Source organism: Aquila chrysaetos, chromosome 10, assembly GCF_900496995.4.
Source record: "Aquila chrysaetos chrysaetos chromosome 10, bAquChr1.4, whole genome shotgun sequence".
In the NCBI taxonomy this organism is placed as follows: domain Eukaryota; kingdom Metazoa; phylum Chordata; class Aves; order Accipitriformes; family Accipitridae; genus Aquila; species Aquila chrysaetos.
Window position 1 is genome coordinate 39,930,801 of NC_044013.1, and position 22,992 is coordinate 39,953,792.

Sequence of the window (22,992 nt, forward strand, 5' to 3'; positions counted from 1 at the left end):
AATACAAAACTAACTCAGTTTTGACAAAAGTCTGCTGCACATGGAGAACTGGGGCAGGATACAGGTGAAGACTGCCTGATTTCTCTTACTTTTCTGATTAGTGTATATGACAGATCTTGCTGAAATACAGAGATGCAGCTGTGTACCAAATAGTGCACAGTCTGCTTAGCTACAGGTTGGCCAGATAAATTCCTGGCAAGACCCCTTTTGACTGTACAAGAGGAGGTTTAGTTCCTAACAAGCTGGGCAGTGAGCCTTTCTGTGTCAGGATGGGTCTTCCAAAGCTCTTACTGTAACTTTAATTGGAAAAGGTTAATCTGATTAGTTAGTGTTTGCAAAGAGCTTTAAGGATGAAAAGTGCTATGTGAGTGCTGACTGTTATGATCAGGATCGATATGCTTTATCAGCAGTTTGCTGGATGAGTAAGACTCTTTTTTGCCATTTGACTGTAAGGGAGCTGCCTTCTGGAGAGCAGAAGAAAAGTATTTTAGAAAAAGGAAAAAATGGGTATCCCGTTGTCTGACTGGTGGCTGCCTCCTGGTGAGCACTGTGCATGGTCATGATATAATGAACCTTTGACTGCACCAAATGATGCCCATGTGAGCCTATGACAACCCTCCAGTATAGTGCTTGTAGGAACTGTTTACTGGAAAGCTTGCAGATAGCGTGCCTGGCTTTCAGGCATCATCCAGCTGGCAGTAGGTTCAGTGGGTAATGCTTTCAGAAACACTAAAGCAACTTGGAATACCTTGAGTCTTGTTTTTCAGCATTGACAAGAAGACTTAGGAGCAGAAGTGTTGAAGACAGGGGTTTCCATAAATGGCACTTTGGTACCTAAGTGATGAGGTTTTTTGCAGATCTGACTGTCTGACAGAGATCACGTATGAGGCTTTCTAGCAAATAGCAGTAATGGATTCACAGTCTGATTTTTGTTGTTGTTTTCCAGTATGACTTGGATAGTTTTGTCGTGGTAAGATACTTGTGACCAATGCTAACACTGGACAGAAGAGATCATCTAAATGGGATGCTTATGGGTTCTGCAGGACTGCCTCCTACAACAATTGTCTTGGGCCCTGCCTTCAGTTCCCCGATTGACTTTCTGACTTCCATCCTGCTGTTTTGACACTTTCCCCTTTAGCAAGCCAGAGAGATGTATTTGCTTAGAATAGCTCCAGTCCAGCCATTCTCTGCAGCGTACCTTGAGCCAGGTGTGTGGCTGGTGCTTTTTCTGGGGCAGTGCATCCTACTGAGCAGTAGCAGAGCCAGCTTAGCACGCAAACTCCAGTGACGTATTTTAGCAGTGTAGCAGCATAGTGACCTGGACTGGCTTTATTCTAACCTGGAAGATTATCAGCTATGCTTCAGGCGAGTTACTCGCACTGGCTTGGAGACTAGCTCTTAAGCTCTTGTACTTTTCTGTTCTGTCCATTTCAGAAATTTTCTTTGCAGTCAGGTGTGGGGTTTTTATTTCTTGGTTTTCTTATTTTGTGGCGGGGGGGGGGGGGGGGGGGGGTATTGTTCCAGTATTTGATACACAAAGCACAGACTCTGAAACTGAACAGAATCAAGTTTTATGGAAAGGAATATCTTCGTGGGAGGAGCAGCCAGAGTTCATGATTAATTTCTAGAGCATGCATGCGTGCCATGTATCGGGGAAAGAGGGGAGCTGCTTCCTTTATCTTTTATGCTTCTTCCATCCTCAAAAGAAACATTTGTAGCTGGTAAGGCTTATAGATGGGATCTGAAAAACTGATTTCTGCCAACAAAAAGAGACCCAGACTTGAGCTGCCTTGCAGGTTCTGTCAGACTGTAAAAAGGTTTCCATCCTGAATAGGATTTTTAACTGTCTCTTGCTATCAAGAATAGTCTTCAGAGGCTGCTTCTTGCTTTGACTGCTGTCAGATGTTCTGAGTAAAAAATAAATAAATAAATAAATAAATACTAGAGTGCAGTTTATAGAGTAGCTTCTACCTTTAGAGCTTGCAGGGAGTATAATGAAGTAATCCTCCATTTCCCATATGGAAACTAGGGCAGAATGGAGAGAAGAACTGGTTTGGTGACTCGTGTACTTTCCTGGTGGCTGAGGAAACCCATGTCCAGCTCCCAGCTTTCCCACGGGCTTCCAGGCTGTCGCATCAGTGAGTCACACAGGACAGCAGCTGGGAGGGCTGACTCTGGGTCCTGGCTTCTCCAAGGTGTGGTGCAGAGTTGGACCTCAACGTGCGCACTTCTCCAGAGGTGTTTGTGAGACTAGTCTTGATGAAAATCATCTTTTTAGCATCTTCGCACCTTTGTAATCATTTCCAAATCCATTAAGTGTTGGAAGAACGAATAGAGATTGCGAGCACTGGAGCGACAGGAAGGTGGTAGATAACAGAAGCAGGAAGATGCGAGATCAGTCAGCAAGTTGGTGGCTGAGCTGTGAATAAAAAATCTGTCCTCCTTGATCTAACCTGCAAACATCACACCTCCTGTCTCCTGGCTGCTCTGACTCTTCCCTGTGCTCTTGATCAAACCCTAGATCATCCTGTGGGCTAGGAGACCATTATTGCCTTTGTGAGCTAAGCGTTCTGTCTCTTTTCTCTTTTGAACTTAGGTTTGTGCGACGTCCCCCGTTCCCTCTGACCGAATCTCTTCCTCTGAAGCGGTCACCAGCGTGTGGAGCCTGCCCCACACCCATCACCTGCCAAACCACGGCCTTTACCTGTGTCTTCCGCTGTTTCCCGTGCGACCCGTCCTGCGGGAGTGCCTCCTGGGCCACCCCAGAGTTCACGCAGCACTCAGTGGCTCCAATGGTGAAGATGACAAGGTCCAAGACTTTCCAGGCATATCTGCCTTCATGCCACAGGACCTACAGCTGCATTCACTGCAGGGCTCATCTTGCCAACCACGATGAGCTCATTTCCAAGGTACGTGCATGACCTCACCCACAGGTGCTGGGCAGACGCCTCTGCCCCGGGGAGCGGAAGGGTGCGTTCGCTCGCACTGCGGGTCAGTTGCCGTGGAAGTGCCTGGCCTTAACCGGTACCACGGTTTTTGCTTGGAAAATGGGCTCTCAGCCTAAAGGATCTATTTGTGAGCTGCCGTTTTTGTTTTAAGAGGTCTTGAAAATAGCTGTAGGGGACAGGTTTCCAAATTCAGGCCTCTGGAGTGCTTACTGGTGGTCTGTCTCTTCCCATGATACTGCCTCCTCCCTCTCATTTCCAGCTGTAAAACTGCACTAACTGATGGCCAGGACTGTGTAAATTACCTTTCTGATACTTCTTGTTTGTGTACATGCTTGTCAGCATAGTGAAAGGGTTGTTGCATGATCGTGACTTGGAAGTGAAGTGTCTGGAGATGTTCTCTCTGTTAAACTCTGAGCTGTACCAAGCAACTACACTAAAGCTCCTACTTAAGGGAAGGTTCTCTGATGCTTCTACCAAAATGTAAGACGGCTTTCCAAAGACTGATGAGTTGTTGCTCAAACCCTCGTATTTTTGCCAGTCTACTAACAAGACACTTTGCAGTGAAAAAGCAAAGGATGGATGGTAGGATGTGCTCTGAGCTGGGGAGGGTGGAAGGATTCTGTCCTGTCTTCTGATCTGTTGATCACGAGGGGAAGGGTCTTGAGGATAAGCTAAATTAAAAGCTTTCAGAACCACTAAGGCAGGGGCCTTTGATGTGAAGGGAGTGGGCCAGTAAGAGGATCTCTTTCTGAAGTGCGAAAACTAAACTTTCTCAGCGTCTGTTGGAGCCTGCAGTGCCTGGCTGTGGTCAGGCATCAAGTTTCCAGGTTTTGGCTGCCTTGGCAATCAACTGTTCCATGAAGTTTATTCAGCTTATAAAATTTGTGTTCAGAAAAAACAGACACACCATAAGATTTATTAGCTGAGATGAGAGGAAATTGCGCTGCGAGCTGTGTGTGTGTGTGTGTGGATGCGCAACTTAAACCGGTTCAGCTTCTTGGAGCAGCCTTGAGAGAAAGGCCAGGATCACAAGGGGCGGAGGTGCTCTGCCCGTTAGAAAGTGTGTAGTGGTTCCCCTCTTCCCGTTTGCACAGAAAAGATTAGAAAGTGTCACCTTGCATCAAGGGCATCTGTCCTTACAGGGTTGACATCTTAACAGCTGTGGAGGTCCTTTTGGATTCACCATGCTGGGTGTTCAGACTTGTCGTCTTCCGTTGGAGGCTCTCTCCTTCCTTTTTCTCTTGGTTGGTGCATGGGCCAGGTTGATGCGTACCTCTGTGATGTTGTCTCCATGCCAAACAATTGAATTTTAAGTATTCTGGTATGAATAATGCTGACTGCAGACTGCTACAATTTTGCTTTTTGCAATTTCTGAATGGACAGGCTTCCTATTAGGCTATCGCTTCTGCGTCATTCTGGGCCTCATGGGAGCTCCTCTTGTGCTGGTACAATTGCAGTGGTTCTTAGCAGAACTGTCCTTGAGGACAGCAAAGCCTCAAGCTTTTAAAGAGGAGAAGGTTGTACGTTTCCTCAGCAGAAAGAAGGTTTGAAAGGTAAATGTCAACAGCAGTCTGTGCCCAGGTCTGGATATGAAATGCATTCAACCTGTTGGATCAGCTATGTGACTTCAGGCTCCTGTGCTCGGTTGAGGTATCTGTAGAATGAGGTCGTGACTCCCCTTCCTTTTCATTGGGAGAGTTGTTGCCGGTTGGATTTCATGTTGGGACGCAGAAGATGCTTTACTGGATAAAGAAGGAGGCTTGTTTTACTGTTTTTATGGTAGATTAGAGTTTGTGCTCTGCTTTTTTGGCTTTTTTTTTTTTTTTTTTTTTTTTTGACATAGCTGGTCCCCAGCCAGGGAAAACACAAGGCTATGCATGCCCAGTGGTTTCACCTTTGACACTTCCTTCCCTTCCTTGTTCCGTGTCCATGCTCCTTCTGGTCTGCTGTGCAATACAGCCAGCTTTGCAGGTAAGTAGCTTCCAGCAGGGCAATGCCAGTGCTGCAGACTGCTTGGAATTTGAGCTTCTAGCTGTTGAGGCATGCAGAAACTGCCCAAGAATGCTGACTGCTAAAATACGGACACGAGAGGGAAGGTATGAAAGCACAATATGAGGCTGTGTGTATTGAATCGTGGCAGTATTAACTACAGTGTGCTGCGGTGCTTGTATCTGCTGGTTCTAAAAGTTCATTGTAGACTGTGGTGTACATTCGTAATAGTATTCGGTCTGCATTGCTGGTGGAGTACTAGCGGGCCGTGCAGCTTAAATGCAAAGGATTTGGGGTTTTAGGTTTTATTTCTCAGGGTTATAAACCTTAATAAGATACATTCTTTGTATAATTGAAAACCTTATAAAAGTAATTGTGCAATCAAAATTTGTACAACTGGCTATTAAACTGAGAACAGAAGGGCAGTCCCTGCCTCAAGGGGTTTCCAATATGTGTAGAAACTTTCCCAGGCAAACTTAAATAGTCATCTTTTTATCTGTTTGAGTTAGGTTTTAAACATTTCCCTGAGGCCTTCAGCAGTTCTTTCATCACAGCCTTATATTAGCATCTGAGAACCAGGCAGTGCAATTGCCGTGCTTGTTTTCCATATGAAAATGTGGCAAATGGAGGGAAGAAACAAGTGCCATGAGGATTGGAAAGGGAGTGGGAGATTTTGTCAAACTGGAGTGTTTCTCAGTCTGCAGTGTATCTCATCTTGAACCTGACTATGTCACTTTAATCAAAACAGCCCAAATGACACCATCTTTGGAAACGTTCCCCAGAAAACAGGCTTTTATGTAACAGCAGGGTGTTGGTGATTTGGCTTGATGAAATTAATTCCTTTATTCCTTTTGCCCCAAGTTGTGCAGAGACCACATGAGAGCTGTGCTGCTTTGCATGCCATGAGCTTTTAGCTCCTTTGGATACATACAAATTGCAGTATTGGCTCATGCCGTTGGCTGAAATGCAAGCTGGAGCTGAATCCCGGTATTGTTCTGTGTCAGCCCATACTTTATTTCCTCTCCATCTCCAAGTTTCCTCTCTTAGCCCTTCAGCACCAGTGTTAACTTACTCTGACTTCAAAGTGTTTTGCCAGGACCGGGTATCTGAAACTCTTTGACAAATATGCCTTGGCAGGGCAGTTTTTGCTTTCTTTTCTACTTAAGGAAAACCTTGTGCATTAAAATGGGTAGAAGGTTTCTCAATAAGCCATTGCTATTTAAAGAAAATAATCGATGCTGAGGCTTTTAAGAAAATCCGAAGCTGTTACATGAAGCCGGTTACCAAAATGTTGCCTGCTTACTTGGCCTTTTATCTTCTGCAGCCAGAGGGAAAAAGTGGTTTAGTATGTCTGATTTGTAATAAGATCTAAATTGTGGGTTGGATTGTCTGGCCAAAAAAGGTCTTATTGACTTAGGAAATATAAGGTGATCAGATAGATTGGGTGGAGTGAGTAACTAGTTTTCCTTTATATGTTCCTTTGGTGTCTGGGTTAGCGTGAGTGGAGGTTCTTGTTCCCTGGTAGCAATGCATCATTTAAAAATCTGTGCCAAATTTAGTACATACTCTTGTTTCATTGCTTTTTCCAATGCCTAAGTGGACTGAGACTTCGGGAATTCAACCTTGCCCTGCAACAGATTCCTGTGTGACCTTGAGTAAGTCACTTAATGTCTGTGTTCCTCCATTCCCCACCTGTACAATTGAAATGCTGCTGTTTTGTCCAGTCTGCTTGAAAGATAAAGCTTTGGAGCAGGTACCGTCTGCTCTTACGAATTAGTACAGTGTGTCCTAATCCTCTCTGGCTTTACTGTAAAAACAAAAATACCATGCCAGGCGACTGTAGTTAAAAAGCATATTTCAATGCCTTCCAATTGCCAAAAAATTAGTGAAAGATACTTGTTATTACATTTATCCTTCCCAGGCACAACATCCCATGATTTTTAGAATGTTTAAGAAAAATATATTGGATAATCGATGGTGGCAAAACCTCCCCAGGAAGGAGGTAGAGGGGGTTTTCTTGAGAAACGTGCCTTCCACATAATTTTCTAGTGGGGCCTGGGGGAACAGCTAACATAATAGACATTCAACAGTGTAAACAGCATGTTTTCTCTTCCTCAAAGTGGCAGATGTGATGCTGGTTTCTACCTACTCTGTGATACTTGGACTCTTTGTCAGCCTTTTCTGTTCGAATTCATTTGAACCTGGTGTCCAGTAAAAAAGGATGGGAACAAGAGCAGAAAGATACAGGCCAAACACAGCCATGTTAGTGTCTCGGTTGCTGACTTTTTTTGCTATGTGAGCAGTAATTCAGCAGAAATGTCCCTGATTATGGAAATATTTAGAGAATGTCTTGTGGGCGTCCTGCAGTTTCTTTTTTTCATGAATTACTGTGATCCAACTGCTAAACATTACGCAGTGATGTATCCTCTGAAGTTAGCCTAAGGCTTGTGGAGGAAGTTTAATGTTTTCCTTTGATGTCTGCATGGGACCCTTACTGAACATGAATGTGAAATCCTTCAACACAAAAGGCTGCAGCTCCTCCAGCACAGAGAATTTAGAAAAAAATAGAGAACTTGTGTGTGCCTAACTTTCTCAGTTGAGGTTGGATTGTTAGCTAGGGAACACTCTAGAAGCTCTTTTTTCTATCTTTTCAAACAGGAGTTGCAAGGTTTATAAGCAAACCTTGCTCCCAATCATTGTGGCCTAGGTGCTTCCCTGGCTAGCAGACTGCTGGAGCTTGAGCTTGTTGGTACAATAGCCTTTTAGTGAGCGTTATGGCATGCTGAAAGCGTCAGACTTTGCTCTGTGTTGCAACTGGGGGATCTTAAAAGGATTCGAAACTGTGGTGCTGGCTTTCAGGTAAGTTGTGGATGAGTTCAGCTACTTTGAAGCATTTGATGCACCATGTGTAGGTGAAATAAGCAGCAATTGTTGGGCTTTTTGGTTTGGTTTTTTTTTTTTCTTTCTGAGGATTTGGGCAAGGCAGTGTGTAATGTTCTTAGTGCTTTACTTGTCATGAACCAGCTGATATTTGTATGTCAGTTCACCTTGAAGACAGAGTTATTTGCTGGATGGGGGGAGCATGCACACAAGCTAAAACAATAATCCTAAAATTATGACGTGGTTGCTTCAAAACTTTAATCTAATGGGAAAAGAGAGAGGCATTTAGTAAGTGTCCAAGACCAGTCAAGTGAAAATCCTGTGTTTCCATCATAGGAAAAAACTGTGTGTGGGATGAGGCGAGTATTCCCTTTTCATGGGTATAGTTCTTACTATCATGGGGTTTCTTCCCAAATATCAATTTAAGTTTCCCAGCTTCACGGTAATGAACTCTTAAGGCCAGGAGGAGCTATCACATCATCACATCTGACCTTCTGTAGAGTATGGGCCAGCAGATTTCATCGCGATTCCAGCATGTCTTTCACAAAAAGCATTTAGTCTTGATTTGAAGACTTCAAGAGGGAGAACTCCCTACTCCCCTTGGTCATTTTTTTCCAGTGGTTAATCATCCTTGCTATTAAAAATTGGAGACCTTGAATGTAGGTTTGTCTGCCTTGTGCTTCCCATCATTGGCCACTGTTTTCTTTCTCTTGCTAATGAAATAGACGTATAGTACGTACTATTTCTCTCTATAAAAGGCTGTGGTATACAGTAACCAAGGTCACTCTTGATCCCTTTTTTGATAGGCTGAACAGATTCAACTTTGTCATGGTGCAATGTTGGGTTTTTTTCCAGTTCTGTATCATTTTTATGGTTCTATTCTACATCTTTAGCATTTCAGCATCTTTTTAGGAATGGAAATAGGGCTGGTCTCATCATTCCAGCCTCAGACTCGGCAGTAACGTCTTTACAGTGTACACGTTTCATAATTGTGTTAGTCTTACTGGCTCAGCACAGTAAGCTTCTTCTGTTCATTTATCAATTTTATGCACATTTCTAGAAGCTGTCCTATAGCTTTTGGATCCTGCTTTTCACCTCTTATTCCCTAATGAATTGTCACTTTTTGGTATTATTCAGAGCTTGCTCTTAATTGCAAGTATTGCTAGAGTTCAAGCTGTAAGTGATGAACAGCAAAGCAGTTCTGTGAGAAGTCATTAGAGTTTTTTAGCTTCCCATTTCACTGCTGTGAACTTGTGGTAAGGTATCTTATAGTTCTTGGCTTCCATGAAGTTTAAAATTAAACATGGGTTGAGAGGACTTCAGTTCTCAGTAGAACAATGTGTCATCAAAGGTGTTAAATGGGAGCCTTTTCCTTCAGCATTTTGACCAGGAGATTGAGCACTGATTAGGCAGAGATGAACTCTTGCAATCAAACTCATCCCCAGGACCTTTAGTAGACAGATTTGTGTTTGCTGTCCTTGCCGTTGCTGGCCTGTATGGCAGCAGGGAGGAGGGGAGTGAGTCTCAAAGGCTGTCATTTGAGTACCTCTCATCAGCTCTGAGCAGCCTTTATTTGAGAGGGAATAAACAAACGAAAATGCCCTTTGCAGGAAAAAGTCAGTATATGAAATCTGAGCTGTGTAATGAGTATTTGTAGTACCTATTCCATAGTACAGCTACTTAAATTAGATCTTTCTGTCCTGTGTAACTGCTTCCTCTGGGGCTTACCCTACAAGTCACTGTGCTCCCTCAGTTCCTGCTGTCCATAATGGGATCTGAAGACAGTCAGGATCAGGCCTCTTTATTTAGTGAGGATGTGGTTGTTTAATAGAATGAGCCCAGGGTAATTTGTACCTCCTTGTATAATTGTGTTTATACAGCAATTAATTGCTATGTGATTTTAAAATATTTTATTCTGTTCCAAAAAAGAAGGAAAAAGGTAATGATTCAAAACAGTTTAGAATTCCTTGTCAAGGAAGACGGACAGGGTAAAAACGGATTTTTCTAATCCATCACTTTCTTTATGAAAATAACTGTCCTTTCATCTGCTGCTTCCTCTGCCTTAGAATTGATGACCTGGGCATAAATAAAGTATTGTTCCCATTTATTATCCAGGGAACTGCCAGGGATGAAGGACGGTGAATCATCAGGGTTTTTGCTGCAACTGCTGCAAATCCTGAACAACTGGAGCATGGAGTTGATCAGGTCTGAGCCTTCCTGGGTTTGCTGGGTGTTTCAGTTTTTGGCCCTTGCAGTTGGAAGAGGAGGAAATGCCAGCAGGCTCGAAGGCTTGCTGATGGGGTGAACTGTCCTATGAACTTCCTATGCAGGTGTGTACTTTTAATCTGATTTATAGTTGTAAGAACAAGCCCAGGAAAAATGCAGGTATGAGTCTCACAACTCGTGAGACCTCTGGTTTAATCTGTAATTTAGTCACGTGCACACATGAGGGTGGGGGCCGTGCAGGGCGGGCTTTTTCACCTACTGCCTCTTGGGGAGAAGACCCTGGCTTCTCAGGAGGAGTCTCTTGCGGTAATTTCTATTGCAGTCTCATTTTATAGTAGCAGGAAATGCTATCAGAGGGCTTCACATCTGTTTTAGGGAAGCTGTTGCGTCTGCCAGCAAGAAGCAGATCTCTAGCAGTCTGGCCTCTCCTGGAGAGGGGCCTCAGCATCCGTCTGTCAGAGGTGTTTGGCCTGACAGTTTTTCTCATCCAGCAGAACTGAAATGGGCAAGGATTGAAGCTGGAGCACACAAGGAAACTCCACCCGGAGTCTTCTCTCCTAAAATACATGGTGCGTTTGCACGGAAATCGCAAATGTTAGAATAAGTAGCAATAACAAAGGTAGGAACTGAGACTCTCTACCTGAAACCTGGAATTTGAAGATTTCCAGTGATCTCTCTCCTTTCAGCAGTGATTGCGACAGAAGGAATGAGTTAAAATCAGATTAAGCTTAGCTGCTTATGGAGTATCTCAAATATGAACACCTCGATTCCAGCCCAGCTCTGAGAGGGGAGTCTGTGGAGAAATGCGGGCATGGGTACACATGTGGTCTGCTTCAGATCTGTAAGAGTCTGGGCCTGCCCTGCACTCTGGTATGGCTGAGAGACCTCGGTGTCTGGGGACCTATCCTCTGGTGCACACATTTTTGTTCAATTTCCATAGCGGGCATATGCACAGTAATAAAATAAATTTCAGTACCACAATTCTTCTTTTATAGTAGAGACAAACATTCAGAATTTAAGCAACAGATTAAACAATGAAGGGTAACTTCCAATGAACCTTCTCAGCAGTAAGGTGTATGTATGGTGGCTTCATCTCACTGCGGTGGATCTTATCCAGGGACAGAGAAGAGCTGCTGCCCTGGACAGATCTGCTTTTGCTGAAAAGCAAGTTTGCTCTCATTGTCAGCATTGGTGCTATTGTGAGCTTAGCGGCTGTATTAATGGAATACAGTGTTCCACTGATGCACGGACAGTCACTATTATGCTGCTAATTAAATAACTTGTTGCATTAGCAGTTTCTGTCTTCCAACCCACTTCTGTCTTGTGTTTATCTCTAAAACCCATGCAGTAGCAATAATTAATGTGGAAAGAAAGGGCTTTGTGCTCCCCCTTGCCCCTCCTTTTTAAAGTGACTTCATTTTTGGATGCTTTGAGCCAGCATCAACCTACAGGAAGACAGCAGCACTCAAAAATGGGGGGAAAACCCCACAGCTGCTGCTGTAGCAATTGCAGATTCACCAGAATAAAATGCATTTTTCATCTCTTTGTATCCAGAAAGACACGCCTGCACTTTGTTGTCATCTTCTGTAGTTTTTCACAGTAAGTAACAAAATGCTTCTCTCCGTATTGCCCTTCTACATAGCAAAATGTAAAGGTTTGCATTCAATGGGTGTCACCGATGACTTAAGTGCTGGAGATGCCAAACTCGTTTCAACTCCCTTGAACTTCCTGCAGATCTGGGAATGCAGGTATCTGTTGGGAATGAGGCCGTGGAGGTGGAGGGATCGGGGTTAACCAGCAGTATGGCCCGAGGCCCAGCATGAAGACCTGGAAGATGCAGATTTTCATTTCCTTCTCCCATCCCATGTCATCTAGATCAGACAGTGAATGTGGAGCTTACCATCTCCTTTCAGGCACTGCGTGTGGGAGATGGCCTGCCCTTCTTCAGGGCTCACGGCAGTGCTCCTGGGAGGAGCTCGGTGCACTTCATATGAATAAACATCGCTTCTGCCAGCAGGCATACATACCTTGGTAGTTTTCTTTGTTTTAACGTTGGGTAAATGTCGGTCTTCTGTTGCAAGTGGTATTCTACTTATTGTCCAGCAGGAATTAACCTATGGCTTTTCTGTGTGCATGAATTTGTGGCTTCCTCTCTTTAATCCAGTGTCGCTTCCGCAGGCTGTCTTGGCTTATGGTTTGGAGTGCTCTATGTGGGAAATGAAGCAGCTCTCTAAGACACATGCCTACCCTTTCTCCCCATTTCCTCTTCCCGTGGGGTTAAAAATGCTCCTTAGGCATTGCACTTGCTTATATTTTTGCCTGATTAAGCAGTCTGGTGTCAATACATGTGTAGTTCTAGAAGTTGATGGAGATCATTAGAAAAGCTTAGATCTCTTTTAACTCTCTCAAAAGAGGTTGGTTTCCCATGAGATAGAATAGAGTTTTACCAGCACTATACATGTGTGTTATACAGCACTTTGTTCCCTGGCAGCAAGGAGCAGTGGAAGAGATAGAGAAGAGATACCACAAGAAGATGACTGGACCTGGTCAAAGAACTCAATGCTAGATTCCCTTCCACTCTGCAAGACCTCTGGTAGGTCTTGAATTCTTGATCTGAAGTGGGGGCATGGGGCAGCCATCCATGCTTGCAGAAGCTGCGCTGCCCTTCTACTTCTGGTCTGACCAGTGCTGCGTTAATGCAGGAATAGTTTTTCCTTCAGCAGAGGGAAGCTGAACAGGGGAGGAAGGGAGCGGTCGCTCCCTGATGCAGTGCCTGTGCTCCCTGCTCTCAGGGGCTGCAGGGCTCTTTGTCACACGCATCTATCCTCCCTGCTTGGGCTGCAGAGAAGAGAGGGATCTGTCTCCTGAACCTGCTCTGATTTTGTGTGCCCCCTAAATAAATCAGAGTAATTGCTTTTAAAAGTAAATACTGCATCTGCTTTGTTTCCCACAGTATTTCCATTTCCAAGTCAAGTTTTGAAGCCCAACAGCAGCAGCAACTAGAGACCATCAAAATCACAAGAGAAGCCCCAAAATATTGTGAAGGTTTATAGAAGTAATAAATTTGGTGTATTTTTTATTTGCCTGCAGTTGTTTGCGCCTTTAGCATTCACATTTTGAAATTTCACTTTGAAGTCTGCGGGCTAGAAACACATTTAAAAATAAATAAGAGCAGAGTCCAGGAGCCCAGGGCTTTAATAAGGAGGCTGAATAGCACAGGACTCATGATAACATGATGAGACTTAACAGTGTTGCATTTGAACTGAGTCAAAATCTGGAGGGCAGCCTGCCAGGCACGTTGGAGGGAGAAGGGGATGGAGCAGTTTGCAACTACTTTCTGAATTTTTAGGTGCTTCATAGAACTTTGCTGAGGTTTTAGCTTAGCGGAGTGGTGGCTTAAATTGTGTTAGAAATCTATGCACTTGAGGAAAAACAAAAATCCCAATTTTAGGCAATTTCTATTTCCCTAGTGATCTTCATTAATTGCAAAGCCTCAGAAGAGATCTCTCTTCAGCAGTTGCAATATAAAATTTCCCTTTGAAAGAAATCTCCTGCTCTCCCCTCTAGTGATAATGGACAGTCATACTGACACAAGAATTAATAACTGGGAATTTGCTCCTGGATCCTGACCCATTTAAATCAGTTTGTACAGCCTATCTGCCTGGGAGCAACGCAGCCTCATCGGAGCATTGGTGTCACCTTCGTGTTGTGCTGACGTGTGTTCGAGAACCGCTCCAATGAAAGGACAGAGCAGCATTTCATGCCTCGCTTCTGATGGGATTGGGCATCTGTATAGTCCCGTTTGTTTTCTGTTTTCCTGAGCAGCATTGATATTACGGAGATAACACTGCAGAGTGTGTGCTGAAATGTCCTTTTGCCGTTCATGATACTTTTTCTTTAGCAGTTTTGGAAGTCTTCTGAACAGTGCTGATAGTTTCAGCTCCTAGAAACATGAAAAGATGAGAGAATCTCACTTTAAAAAAACAAACCAAACAAAAGTCCTTATTTTAAAAAAAATTTAATATCAACTACACTTAAATTTGCCTGAATTTTGAGCCAAGCTGAGCATTTTAAGGATCAGGAGGTGGGAGGCTCACATATGGCACTGGAACACTTGGACTTAGAGCACAGCAGAGTCCGTGATGTGAAAGCTGCATGAGCACTAAAGGGCCCTTGGAGGTCCAAGTAGGTCTGAAGATGGCTTCAGGTGGTGGTGACAGCTAACTTCTTTCAGCCTTTTCGGAAAGTCTGCCCTTCATCTCTTCTGGTTGTGGCACAGGGGATAGAGGACTTGGACCCAGCTCATGCAGCGTTGCTTGTGCAACGTGAAACAGTTCCAATGGGTAAACGTTCTCCTCTTGCACGCAAAGCACGCATCGATGCTTTCCCCGCAAAAGTGAGATGTAGCAGAAGCGTGAGGTTCTTCAGTCACTGATAATTTGCTCCATTACATTGACCTTTTCCCTGACAGCATCACCATACAGCCTTTTCCGAGCAGCAGAGAATTTATTTTATGGGAGGCGGAGGTGATGCCAGCGGGATAGCCTGCTGGTATTTTTGCGGGTGTGTGTTCAGACCTTTTGCACTGTCTGCCTGCAGTCTCTCCCCGCCTATCCTGTGCGGTGAAAGTGCTGAGTTGGTTCCTGTTAGGACAAAAGCCTCTTATCAGAAACAGCTCGCCCCTGCTTGCGTTGGGTGGGGAGGGAACATGGGGGTTGAATGAACACCTGCTGCTGCCAGGAGACAGAATAAAAAATTCTAATAACATGTCCCATCAGAATAAAAAAAGAATGTAGTAACATCTTTCATCTTTCCAGTCTGTGCACCTTCCTTCTCACAGACTACATAACCAGAGACACAAACATGGTGTAAAACTGCTCAGATGTAGCTGTTCCTAGGATGAAACAGACTCGTAGTTATTCACTGTGTATTCGCACAGCAATGTAAACTGCTGGGGAATAAGGCTGTGCTGAATTAATTGAATTACTTCAGAGATGAGTTTGGTCCACTAATTCCATATCGACTTTGGGCTTTAAATAGCATTAAGGACCCATGTTAAAACTCAATTAAAACTCAGGAATGCAGTTTGAACAGTGTAAGGTCACATCTGTGCACGAGGTGGAATAATGTAACCAGTTCCCTTGACATGGGTCTGTATCTCATATAATTGGAGCAAAATTGAATCTCAGTTTAATCTGATCATTGACTGTCCCTTCTGTGAGGAAGAACAAGGTGGAATTAATGAACCCCGAGGAGGTCTCTGTAGTCTGTGTGGATACAGGGACCAAGTAATTGAACTCATGCTCCCTTGGGAAATACTTGAGTATGATGCAAGTAGATGGTTGAAATGGCTCGTGCTGTCTAGGGCAGACCCCAGAATCTGCAGCAGGTGTTCTCCTAGTTATATTTTCCCAACTTACTTTCCACTGCGCAGTGACTCACAAGTAACCTCCTCGTAGTCATCATATGCTTAGTGCTGTTACCAGGTATAGTGGTTCCTCTAAACACATTGCAGGACTTATCTTTTTAATCAAATCATTATTGCCATAATTAATAGGGCTTGAAAGGTGCCATTAAGGCAGAGCTTTCTGTGTGATACTGGTTGTTGTTTGGGGTAGCAGCTGATAGGGATTGGGATTAAGTGCTGGAGGGAGCAGGATGAGCACGAGGAGAGCGTATGTTTTGAGAGCATATCTTTATACGCAAACTCACGTGCACTCCAGCTGGATTGACATCATGCTTTGGTCATACTTAAAAGGTCTCCTCTCCCTATTCAAATTGTATTGCATGAGAACATCTCATCCTTAGATGCTTAAGGGCTAAATCAGCAGCAAGAATAGATAAATCTTACAGTCAGTGTTGTGCAAATGACTGTAGTAACTTAAAACCAAAAGTTGTATGTGTAGGTGGGAATTAAGTGATAACACAGCTATCTCTGAATTGATCATTGGATGAATTTTTCTCACACAGACTTCAGTGCCTCTTAAACCCGGGAGTTTGTAATACGGTTTCTCTTCCTGAATTGCTCTGTCCCACTGGGGATATCACAAGCACAGAAAACATGTCCTTTTTTTGAAGAGTCCAGATGGCTGTGGTAATTTGGCTTCTCCTGATGCTACCGTTTCACATTGCCCAGGACGTGCCGACTGCCGTTGATCTCTGGCGGTGGCTTTGGGCCCTCTGTTCTGTTTGCATCCTTGCAGTGAGACTTCTTTGTAGCTTTCAAGAGCATAGCGTGGAGGGGCACACTCTGTTCATTTTTCCTCTTGTACCTCTTTGGGACCAGTTGCCTTTTCATTTTTGTTTTATTGGTTTCTTAAAAGGCTGCCAGCTGGATATAGGTAAGTGGGGGTTTTCTCTACTGCAGACTGCAGAGAACAAGCATCAGTATGTAGCCGTTTAGTCCTGGCAACTGCTTCCTATTTTTCCAGATGATTCCAGCCAGCTCTTTTTGTGTTTAGCCTATTGTCAAATGCTGTCACAAAGACTTGGGGTATTAATCCTGTCATCTGTTCAGTGTGTGGAACTGCTGAGTGGGCTGTGCAGTGAATGAGAAGCTGTAGGTACTAGGGAAAAGGGGTATGGTGTGTAGGCGTGTTTGGAGCACATTCAGAATTCATGCATTTCCCTGGCTGTACTGATTGAATGTAAAAATTTCCTTCTGTGTCTCCAGCAGTCACCAGTAACAGGAATGTGCAAGTGCAAAGGTCGGACGGCGGTGGGAAGGCAGGTGGAATGTGAAAGAGGCAGGAGTGATGGAGGGGCATAGCCCTTCTCTGCATGCGTGTGTGGTTGTCTTGTCTGCTGTTGCTCCCCCAAAGAAGGCTCTGAAGGAGTCATGCATCTTGCTCAGCACAAACAGAGTGGTAGATTCAGCGCTTCGGATTGTGGCCAGATATAACACACGGACTAAACCAAAATGACGGCTCCCAAGGTCATGGGTGTTGAATGTTACAAGGATTCAGCTTTGAGTCTTGCAGGCTGAGTCCATCTCTAGCAAGCAGAATGTGTCTTGCCACAAAGGAGCTGGCACTTCTTAGATGCTGGCTGTATGTTACATTTCCTTCTGTGGCAGATCTGGTTTAACAGCGTCTGTGAAACTCAAACTCCCTATTCTGCAGACTGTCTCTCACTAGAGCTGCAGTTCTGCACTGTGGTTCTTTGCCAGCAAATTTAGTTTGAGAACTTCCTACTCTGAACGACTCGTGTCTGCCCCCATACTGTGATTATTAAGTAGTCTGTGTGATTGCCCTTTAAACTGGATCCATGATATGGTGCAAGGAGAAAAAGCTATTTCCCTCAAACCCACCCACCCCCCACAAAGTATTTGTTTTTAAAAATAATGATTTCACAGATCTAATTTTGAATCAGCACAGCTGAGGGGGCCATAATGAGTGTCTGTAAATTGGGAGATAGGAACTTCTTAAACCGGAGCAGCTGCCAAAGGCATCTTAACATGGAGCTTCTGCAGTAACGAGAGACAGCTTGGCAGGCGAGGATCTGCAGCCAAATAGCTGACTCTAGGCTTGTGGTTTCCCACCTGGGTACTCAAATCAGCACTCCTTAGGCCCTGCAGCTTTTAGATGCCTCCATGCTGAGTGGAGAGCACCGAGGAGCAGGGAAGGTTTTTTAAGATGAGTAGTCAAGAGGAATAAGCTGTTGTGTGTTGCACATCTCAAAAGCGTGTATTGTTTTTTAGAGGGCTTAAGCAGGATGGGGAGGGAGAGTTTTGTTGCTGGCATATACAGATGTGTTTCCAGCCAGACACTGAGTGTTAGCAGTGCAGAGAAAAATATGTGCTCAGGCCTTCAGTGGGAAACAACAACAAAAAAATCCTTTCCATTTCTTTCAGCTGGAAAGCGATGCCAGGAGCTGTTGTTTTAGAGAAGTCTGGATTTATAAGCATGCATGTGAGGTACACCTTTGAATGTGTATCAAGAAAATCTACATAGAAAAAATGCATAGCATAGAAAGTAGGTCTTACTGCTGACTGTCACCAGTGAAAACCAAGCCTGTTGTGGAAATCTCTTTGTGTGTTTCTTAAAACAAAACAAAAACAAAGAAAAGAATGTCTGTTTGTGTATAAATGTATCTGTTTCTTCTGATTTCATAGTGTCCATTACAGCATGTGCCAATTTTTCTGGAGTGCCAAAAGAGAAGGAGCATCTCCAGAAAATGTTGAGGTTTCAACACCCAGATAAAACCTGCCTGTGCTACCTTTATTAAGATACAGCCAGCTTAGTCTTGCAGAGAGCAAATGCCCTGGTGAGCTTGAGGTAGTTGCCAGACTTCCCTCGCTTCTTTTTATATGATTTGCCAAATCCTTAGCTAGCTGGTGAGTGAATATTAAGACAGGCAGCAGCACTGAAAGCTGAGCAGGGGTATGTTGAGAAGTTCCGCTTGGGCAGGAGATAATTAATGTGGTTTTTTTGCAGTGACCACCCTTAGATACCCTAAAGCACTGGCTTGAGCTGGAAGGAAGGGCGGGCACCTCTGAAAGGATGCTACTGTCCCCTGGGAGTGGGCTGGAATAGTGTCCAGTGAGCCCTGAACACAAATCTGATGGGTTTGGTTTTGTTGTTTATTAAAGACAGGCCTTTGTACAGCAGTAATGGAAAATCCTATTTCTGTACCAATAAAAACTTTGCTCCCATGGTTGTTGTTATTGGCAAACTTAGTCACTTTGGTGTTTATGGAAAAGTATTTACTGGGAAGGACTGGATGGTTAGCAAGCTTCATCTGCTTTCATTTTGCTTTGATGGCACACATGTTGCTCTGGGACCTTCTGTTTCATCCCTGTACCCCATCCACAGTCTGTCCTTCCAGGCTAGTATCCCTGTTCTGCAGCATGGGCGGCCAGTGCCCCTGCTGTTTGCTGTAGCAAGGTAGAGCATTGCATGGGTCTGGCTTGGACTCTTCTTTCTGGCCTGGGGGGCATCAGCTTTGTGTGGGTTCCTACTTTACCCCACAGGGCGCCGAGACAATGCAGTGTGTGTTTTGTACCAGTCAGGCTAGACCTAGTTGGCATGTGGGGTGTCAGCCAGCTGACAATAACAGTAATAAAGAACTCGAGTGCTGCAGAAGGATTAAAAGAAGCTTCTCTAATAAATGCAATTACACAAACATGCTTGAGCCATGTGTCCTATTTAATTCCTTCCCAAGAAAAGAGGCATTCCTCAGGGCACTGCTTTTGTCTAAGTGAAAGAGATATCCAAGTGCCTCAGGCATCCTCTCTGAATCCAGAGTAGCTTTTCTGTGCCCTGGGTGGCAACTAATATTGGGCTTCAGATTCCTCTGAAAAACAGTTATTCCTCCAGGACTGAGTCAATTTTTTTGCCAGGCAGTGACTTTATAGCTGGCAGAGCCCTTGCTGCCATCCAGACCTCACAGGCAGCTTTCGCTGCTGGCTGTGGCTCCCTGCCTGCATGCCCCGTGGCATTGTGTTTGCCCGGAGAGGTGCCTCTGCTCTGTGGTAAGGAGCCTTTTGGATACGTTCTTGCAATTGGGGATCTTCCAGTGGGCCTTCGCCACTTCTGGAGAGTACCCTGACACCAACAAGGGCACCGGGCTAAACACCGCGACAGGCTGTACTTGTTCTCTTGTCATGGCAGTTTTAAATCACGCCTTTAATGTGTTTTGTTCTCTCCTGCTGGTGAGTGAATTTTCCTTCTCTGCCTTTCAAATGAACAGGACTCACGATGGAGAGAACATCTTGCAGGCTGTTACAGAGCTGCTTGCCGTTAGCCCGAGCAGCACCCAAGAAATATTCGCTGGAGCTAATGGGTTGGTACCCCAGCTCTGGGAATTAGGACCGTTAGCTGGAAACGTGAAGCAGCCTTCCCAGCGCAGAGGAGGCAGTTGATTAATGCAGATGTATGTGGATGTAAGAAATGGGGTCCAGATCCATCCACAGGCTTGCTGGTTCTCAGGCATGGCTTTGACTTTGCTCCTCCATGAGATAGCGGTTGGCCAAGCGTAGGGGTGCGTCCCTAGAGCTGGACTGACGGAAGGGGACGACCTGAGAAGGGCAGGGACACCCCCCCGCCGCCCCGAGATTGCTTTGTATGACGTGGGGAGAGCACGTTTGTGCTGCCCCAGGGTCGGGTGGCTCTTAACTAATTAGATGACCAGTGTTAGTGGGCCAGGGAGGTAAAACCTTGAATGTTTCTCTTTTCTCTCAAAACTTTGTCTCCCCCCTTTTAAGGGTATTTAGTCTGAAATCATTGCTTATCTGTAGAAGCTGAGGTTTTAAGAAAACTATTAAATATTCCAAGGTTCCTGGTAAGGTGTAGGGTAAAGGATTAAATGGTCCAGAAAAGCTGCTCTTTGACTTTCCCAACTCCTTGTCCCTCAGTGCATACATTCCCTGAGGTATCTCATAAGGTAACTTGTGTACAGAGAGCAACTGTGCTCTTGCTCATAAGCACGAAATGTTTAATTCAGTGTTTGTCAAAGTACATTAAAAATGCAGGTAGCACTTGCTATGTGTGAGCCAGCTCTTGTAAGCGAGGCACCATCACGGGGTAATGTTACAGACTTGACACAAATGGAGCCTGCTGGCTCTTGGAAGTGTCCCGGCTACCTGGAGTGTCCTGCCGGGCCGGCATTGCCCCGCTCTCTTCAAAACGCTGCCTTTTCATGGTGATGCTTTAAGATCCTGAGGAAGCGTGGTACAGAGAGGATGTGCCATGACTGGTGATTACCTGGTGTGTTTTTGCTGCTATGTGGTTCTCTCTTGTTGATGTTCATCTCTATGCGGTTGTATCTTGTCCTATGTTTAGATCAGTCCTGAAGATCTCCCTGGCATCAGTGGGAATGTGAAGGCTTACAGACACCTCAGCAAGGCTAAGGTCTTTTGTAAAATCACTAGAGTAGCGATTGTATTTGTGTGCACAGCACTTTGCACGAATAGGTCCCCATCTCTCAGTTTGGTTCAGCATCCATCTGTGCAGTCTTCCTAAGGGGAATTCACGTGCCATCAAATGCAACAGCGGTGTTTCAAAACTGTGGCAGTGCAACGGGAAGCGTCTGTGAGCACCTTGGTTTTAGAAAAGAGATTCAAATCAATATTTGGCAGCAAGGCTGCATTAAGTAAGGTTGAGGCATTAGTGTGAAATTCATAAACAGAACTGAAAGGGTGAAAATAGACATTTCTGGGATATAAGAGAGAAAACAGCTTAGCTCTTGAAAAGTACATTGGGCTTGTACGGCACTGGAAATGCTGGTAATATCAGGTGAAGTTCTCAGTGGGCTGCCAGTATGCCTTGTGAAAATGGGCAGACATTAGAACTGGAGGCAGCTGGCCCCTTCCCATCCGCAGGACGAGACCTCTGTTCATCAGTGCTCATCTCCTCCTGACATTTTGGTTTGTGCTCTTTCCATCTCAAAGACTGTAACAATGTGTGTTTCTCAGGCCCTGGCGAACAGTTGCTATAACTACCATTAATGCAGTGGTTGAGGGCAGGTCCTGGTTTCTATCAACCAGCCAACTGAATTTTGTTTTCTTGCCTTTCAGTCCTTTCAAGGAAGCCAAGGACGAGCATACCTCTTCAATTCAGTGTGAGTATAACTTTGTATGTGTCACCTCTGCATCTCTTAGGATAGATTTAAGAAAACCCTCCTGAAAAAGAAAACAAAAGGATAGCCTTCCTTTAGAAAACCTCTGCCTAAGACTTGGGAGCTTGCTGAAAATGGTTCAAGAAAGAGGCAGGAAATAGTACTGATTCATATCATGTTGAGGTTTCAGATAAGCAGCTAGAAAAAGGTGCGGGTTTTGTCATCAGATTGAGAAATAAGAGCTAACAGATGAGTCATTCTCTTCTCAGAGAATGTAGTTGGGCCAAGGAGTCAAAGTTTTGTAAATGTAGAGAATAAATGATATTGAAATACAAACTTACTTTTTAGAGCTAGCATAAAAATTAAGTATAATTTTCCCAATGACTGAAAATAGTTTGGGTGAGATCACTGCTGGGATGTCTTTTGGAAGAACTGCTGATTTCAGTTACATTTTTCAATTTTCCATTTGGGAAAGTAAAAGTACCATTTTATCAATTTGAAAGTGAAAATCTTTCTCAAATGAATAATTAGTGCAATTTACTAGAATGTTATTAATCTTCTGTTCAAAGCTTTATAGAATTTTTAGTTGAATAAAAATTCTATTTTACCTTACCGTTCTGTTCTGGAACTGCAAGAGATCTTTGTTTCAGGCACAGCAGTGCTACTCAGTGTCCTGAACCTCCTGCTTATGTTTTTAAATACTGCAATAAAATTGCTGTCAGCTTCATTGTAGCATCTTGATGTGGAAAGACTAATAGGGAGCATCTCTCCTTTTTCCCCAGAGTTAATGTGGGTTGTGGCCCTGCAGAGGAGCGGGTGTTATTAACAGGATTACATGCAGTTGCAGATATTTACTGTGAAAACTGCAAAACCACACTGGGTTGGAAATATGTGAGTATCAGTATCATTTGTTTTTCCTGTGAACATCTTTGCTCCAGCCCTTCCTGAAGGTGTGTGTATGGTAACGTGGTCTCGTGGAAAGGCCATTAACTTGAGAACGAGAAATGTGGGTTCTGGTCTGTAGCCACGTCTTTTTTCCTTCCTGCATTTCCATTTTCCCTCCTGTCTTGTGTTTGTTGCATCCTTTCAGAGCAGGAACTCTTTGTGGCTAATGTATTTTTTTACTAAGAATATACACTGTGGGCCTGGTTTTGGTGGGTGTCCCTTAGCGATACTTGACATAAATGAGGATAACTTCAGTCAGTCTTGTGGTTCATATTGTCTTTTTTCCCAGACGATATCAGAATAATAGAATGATCCATATAATGTTAAATGTCATAAATTCAGTTACCTTCAAATACAGGCTTATGGTACATCATAATTTCTGCTTCAGGAGGCACACAGTGTACTTGTTTGTCAAAACATTTCGACCAGCGTTTAAACAAAACATATA

The 22,992-nt window shown here is 44.2% G+C and overlaps 1 protein-coding gene across 3 annotated transcripts in view; it reads left to right on the plus strand.

Annotated features, from left to right (window-relative positions):
• The window catches only part of YPEL2 (yippee like 2), a 40,760-nt gene that overhangs the window by 11,554 nt on the left and 6,214 nt on the right, over positions 1-22,992 (plus strand). For 2 of the 3 annotated variants that reach the window (XM_030027915.2, XM_030027916.1), the window contains exons 2-4: positions 2,597-2,909; positions 21,559-21,602; positions 22,382-22,490. In XM_030027915.2, the coding sequence (XP_029883775.1) occupies positions 2,793-2,909; positions 21,559-21,602; positions 22,382-22,490 (270 nt within the window). In that variant the 5' untranslated portion in view covers positions 2,597-2,792. The remainder of the gene's footprint in view (positions 1-2,596; positions 2,910-21,558; positions 21,603-22,381; positions 22,491-22,992) is intronic. The other variant, XM_041126625.1, reaches the window with a different exon arrangement.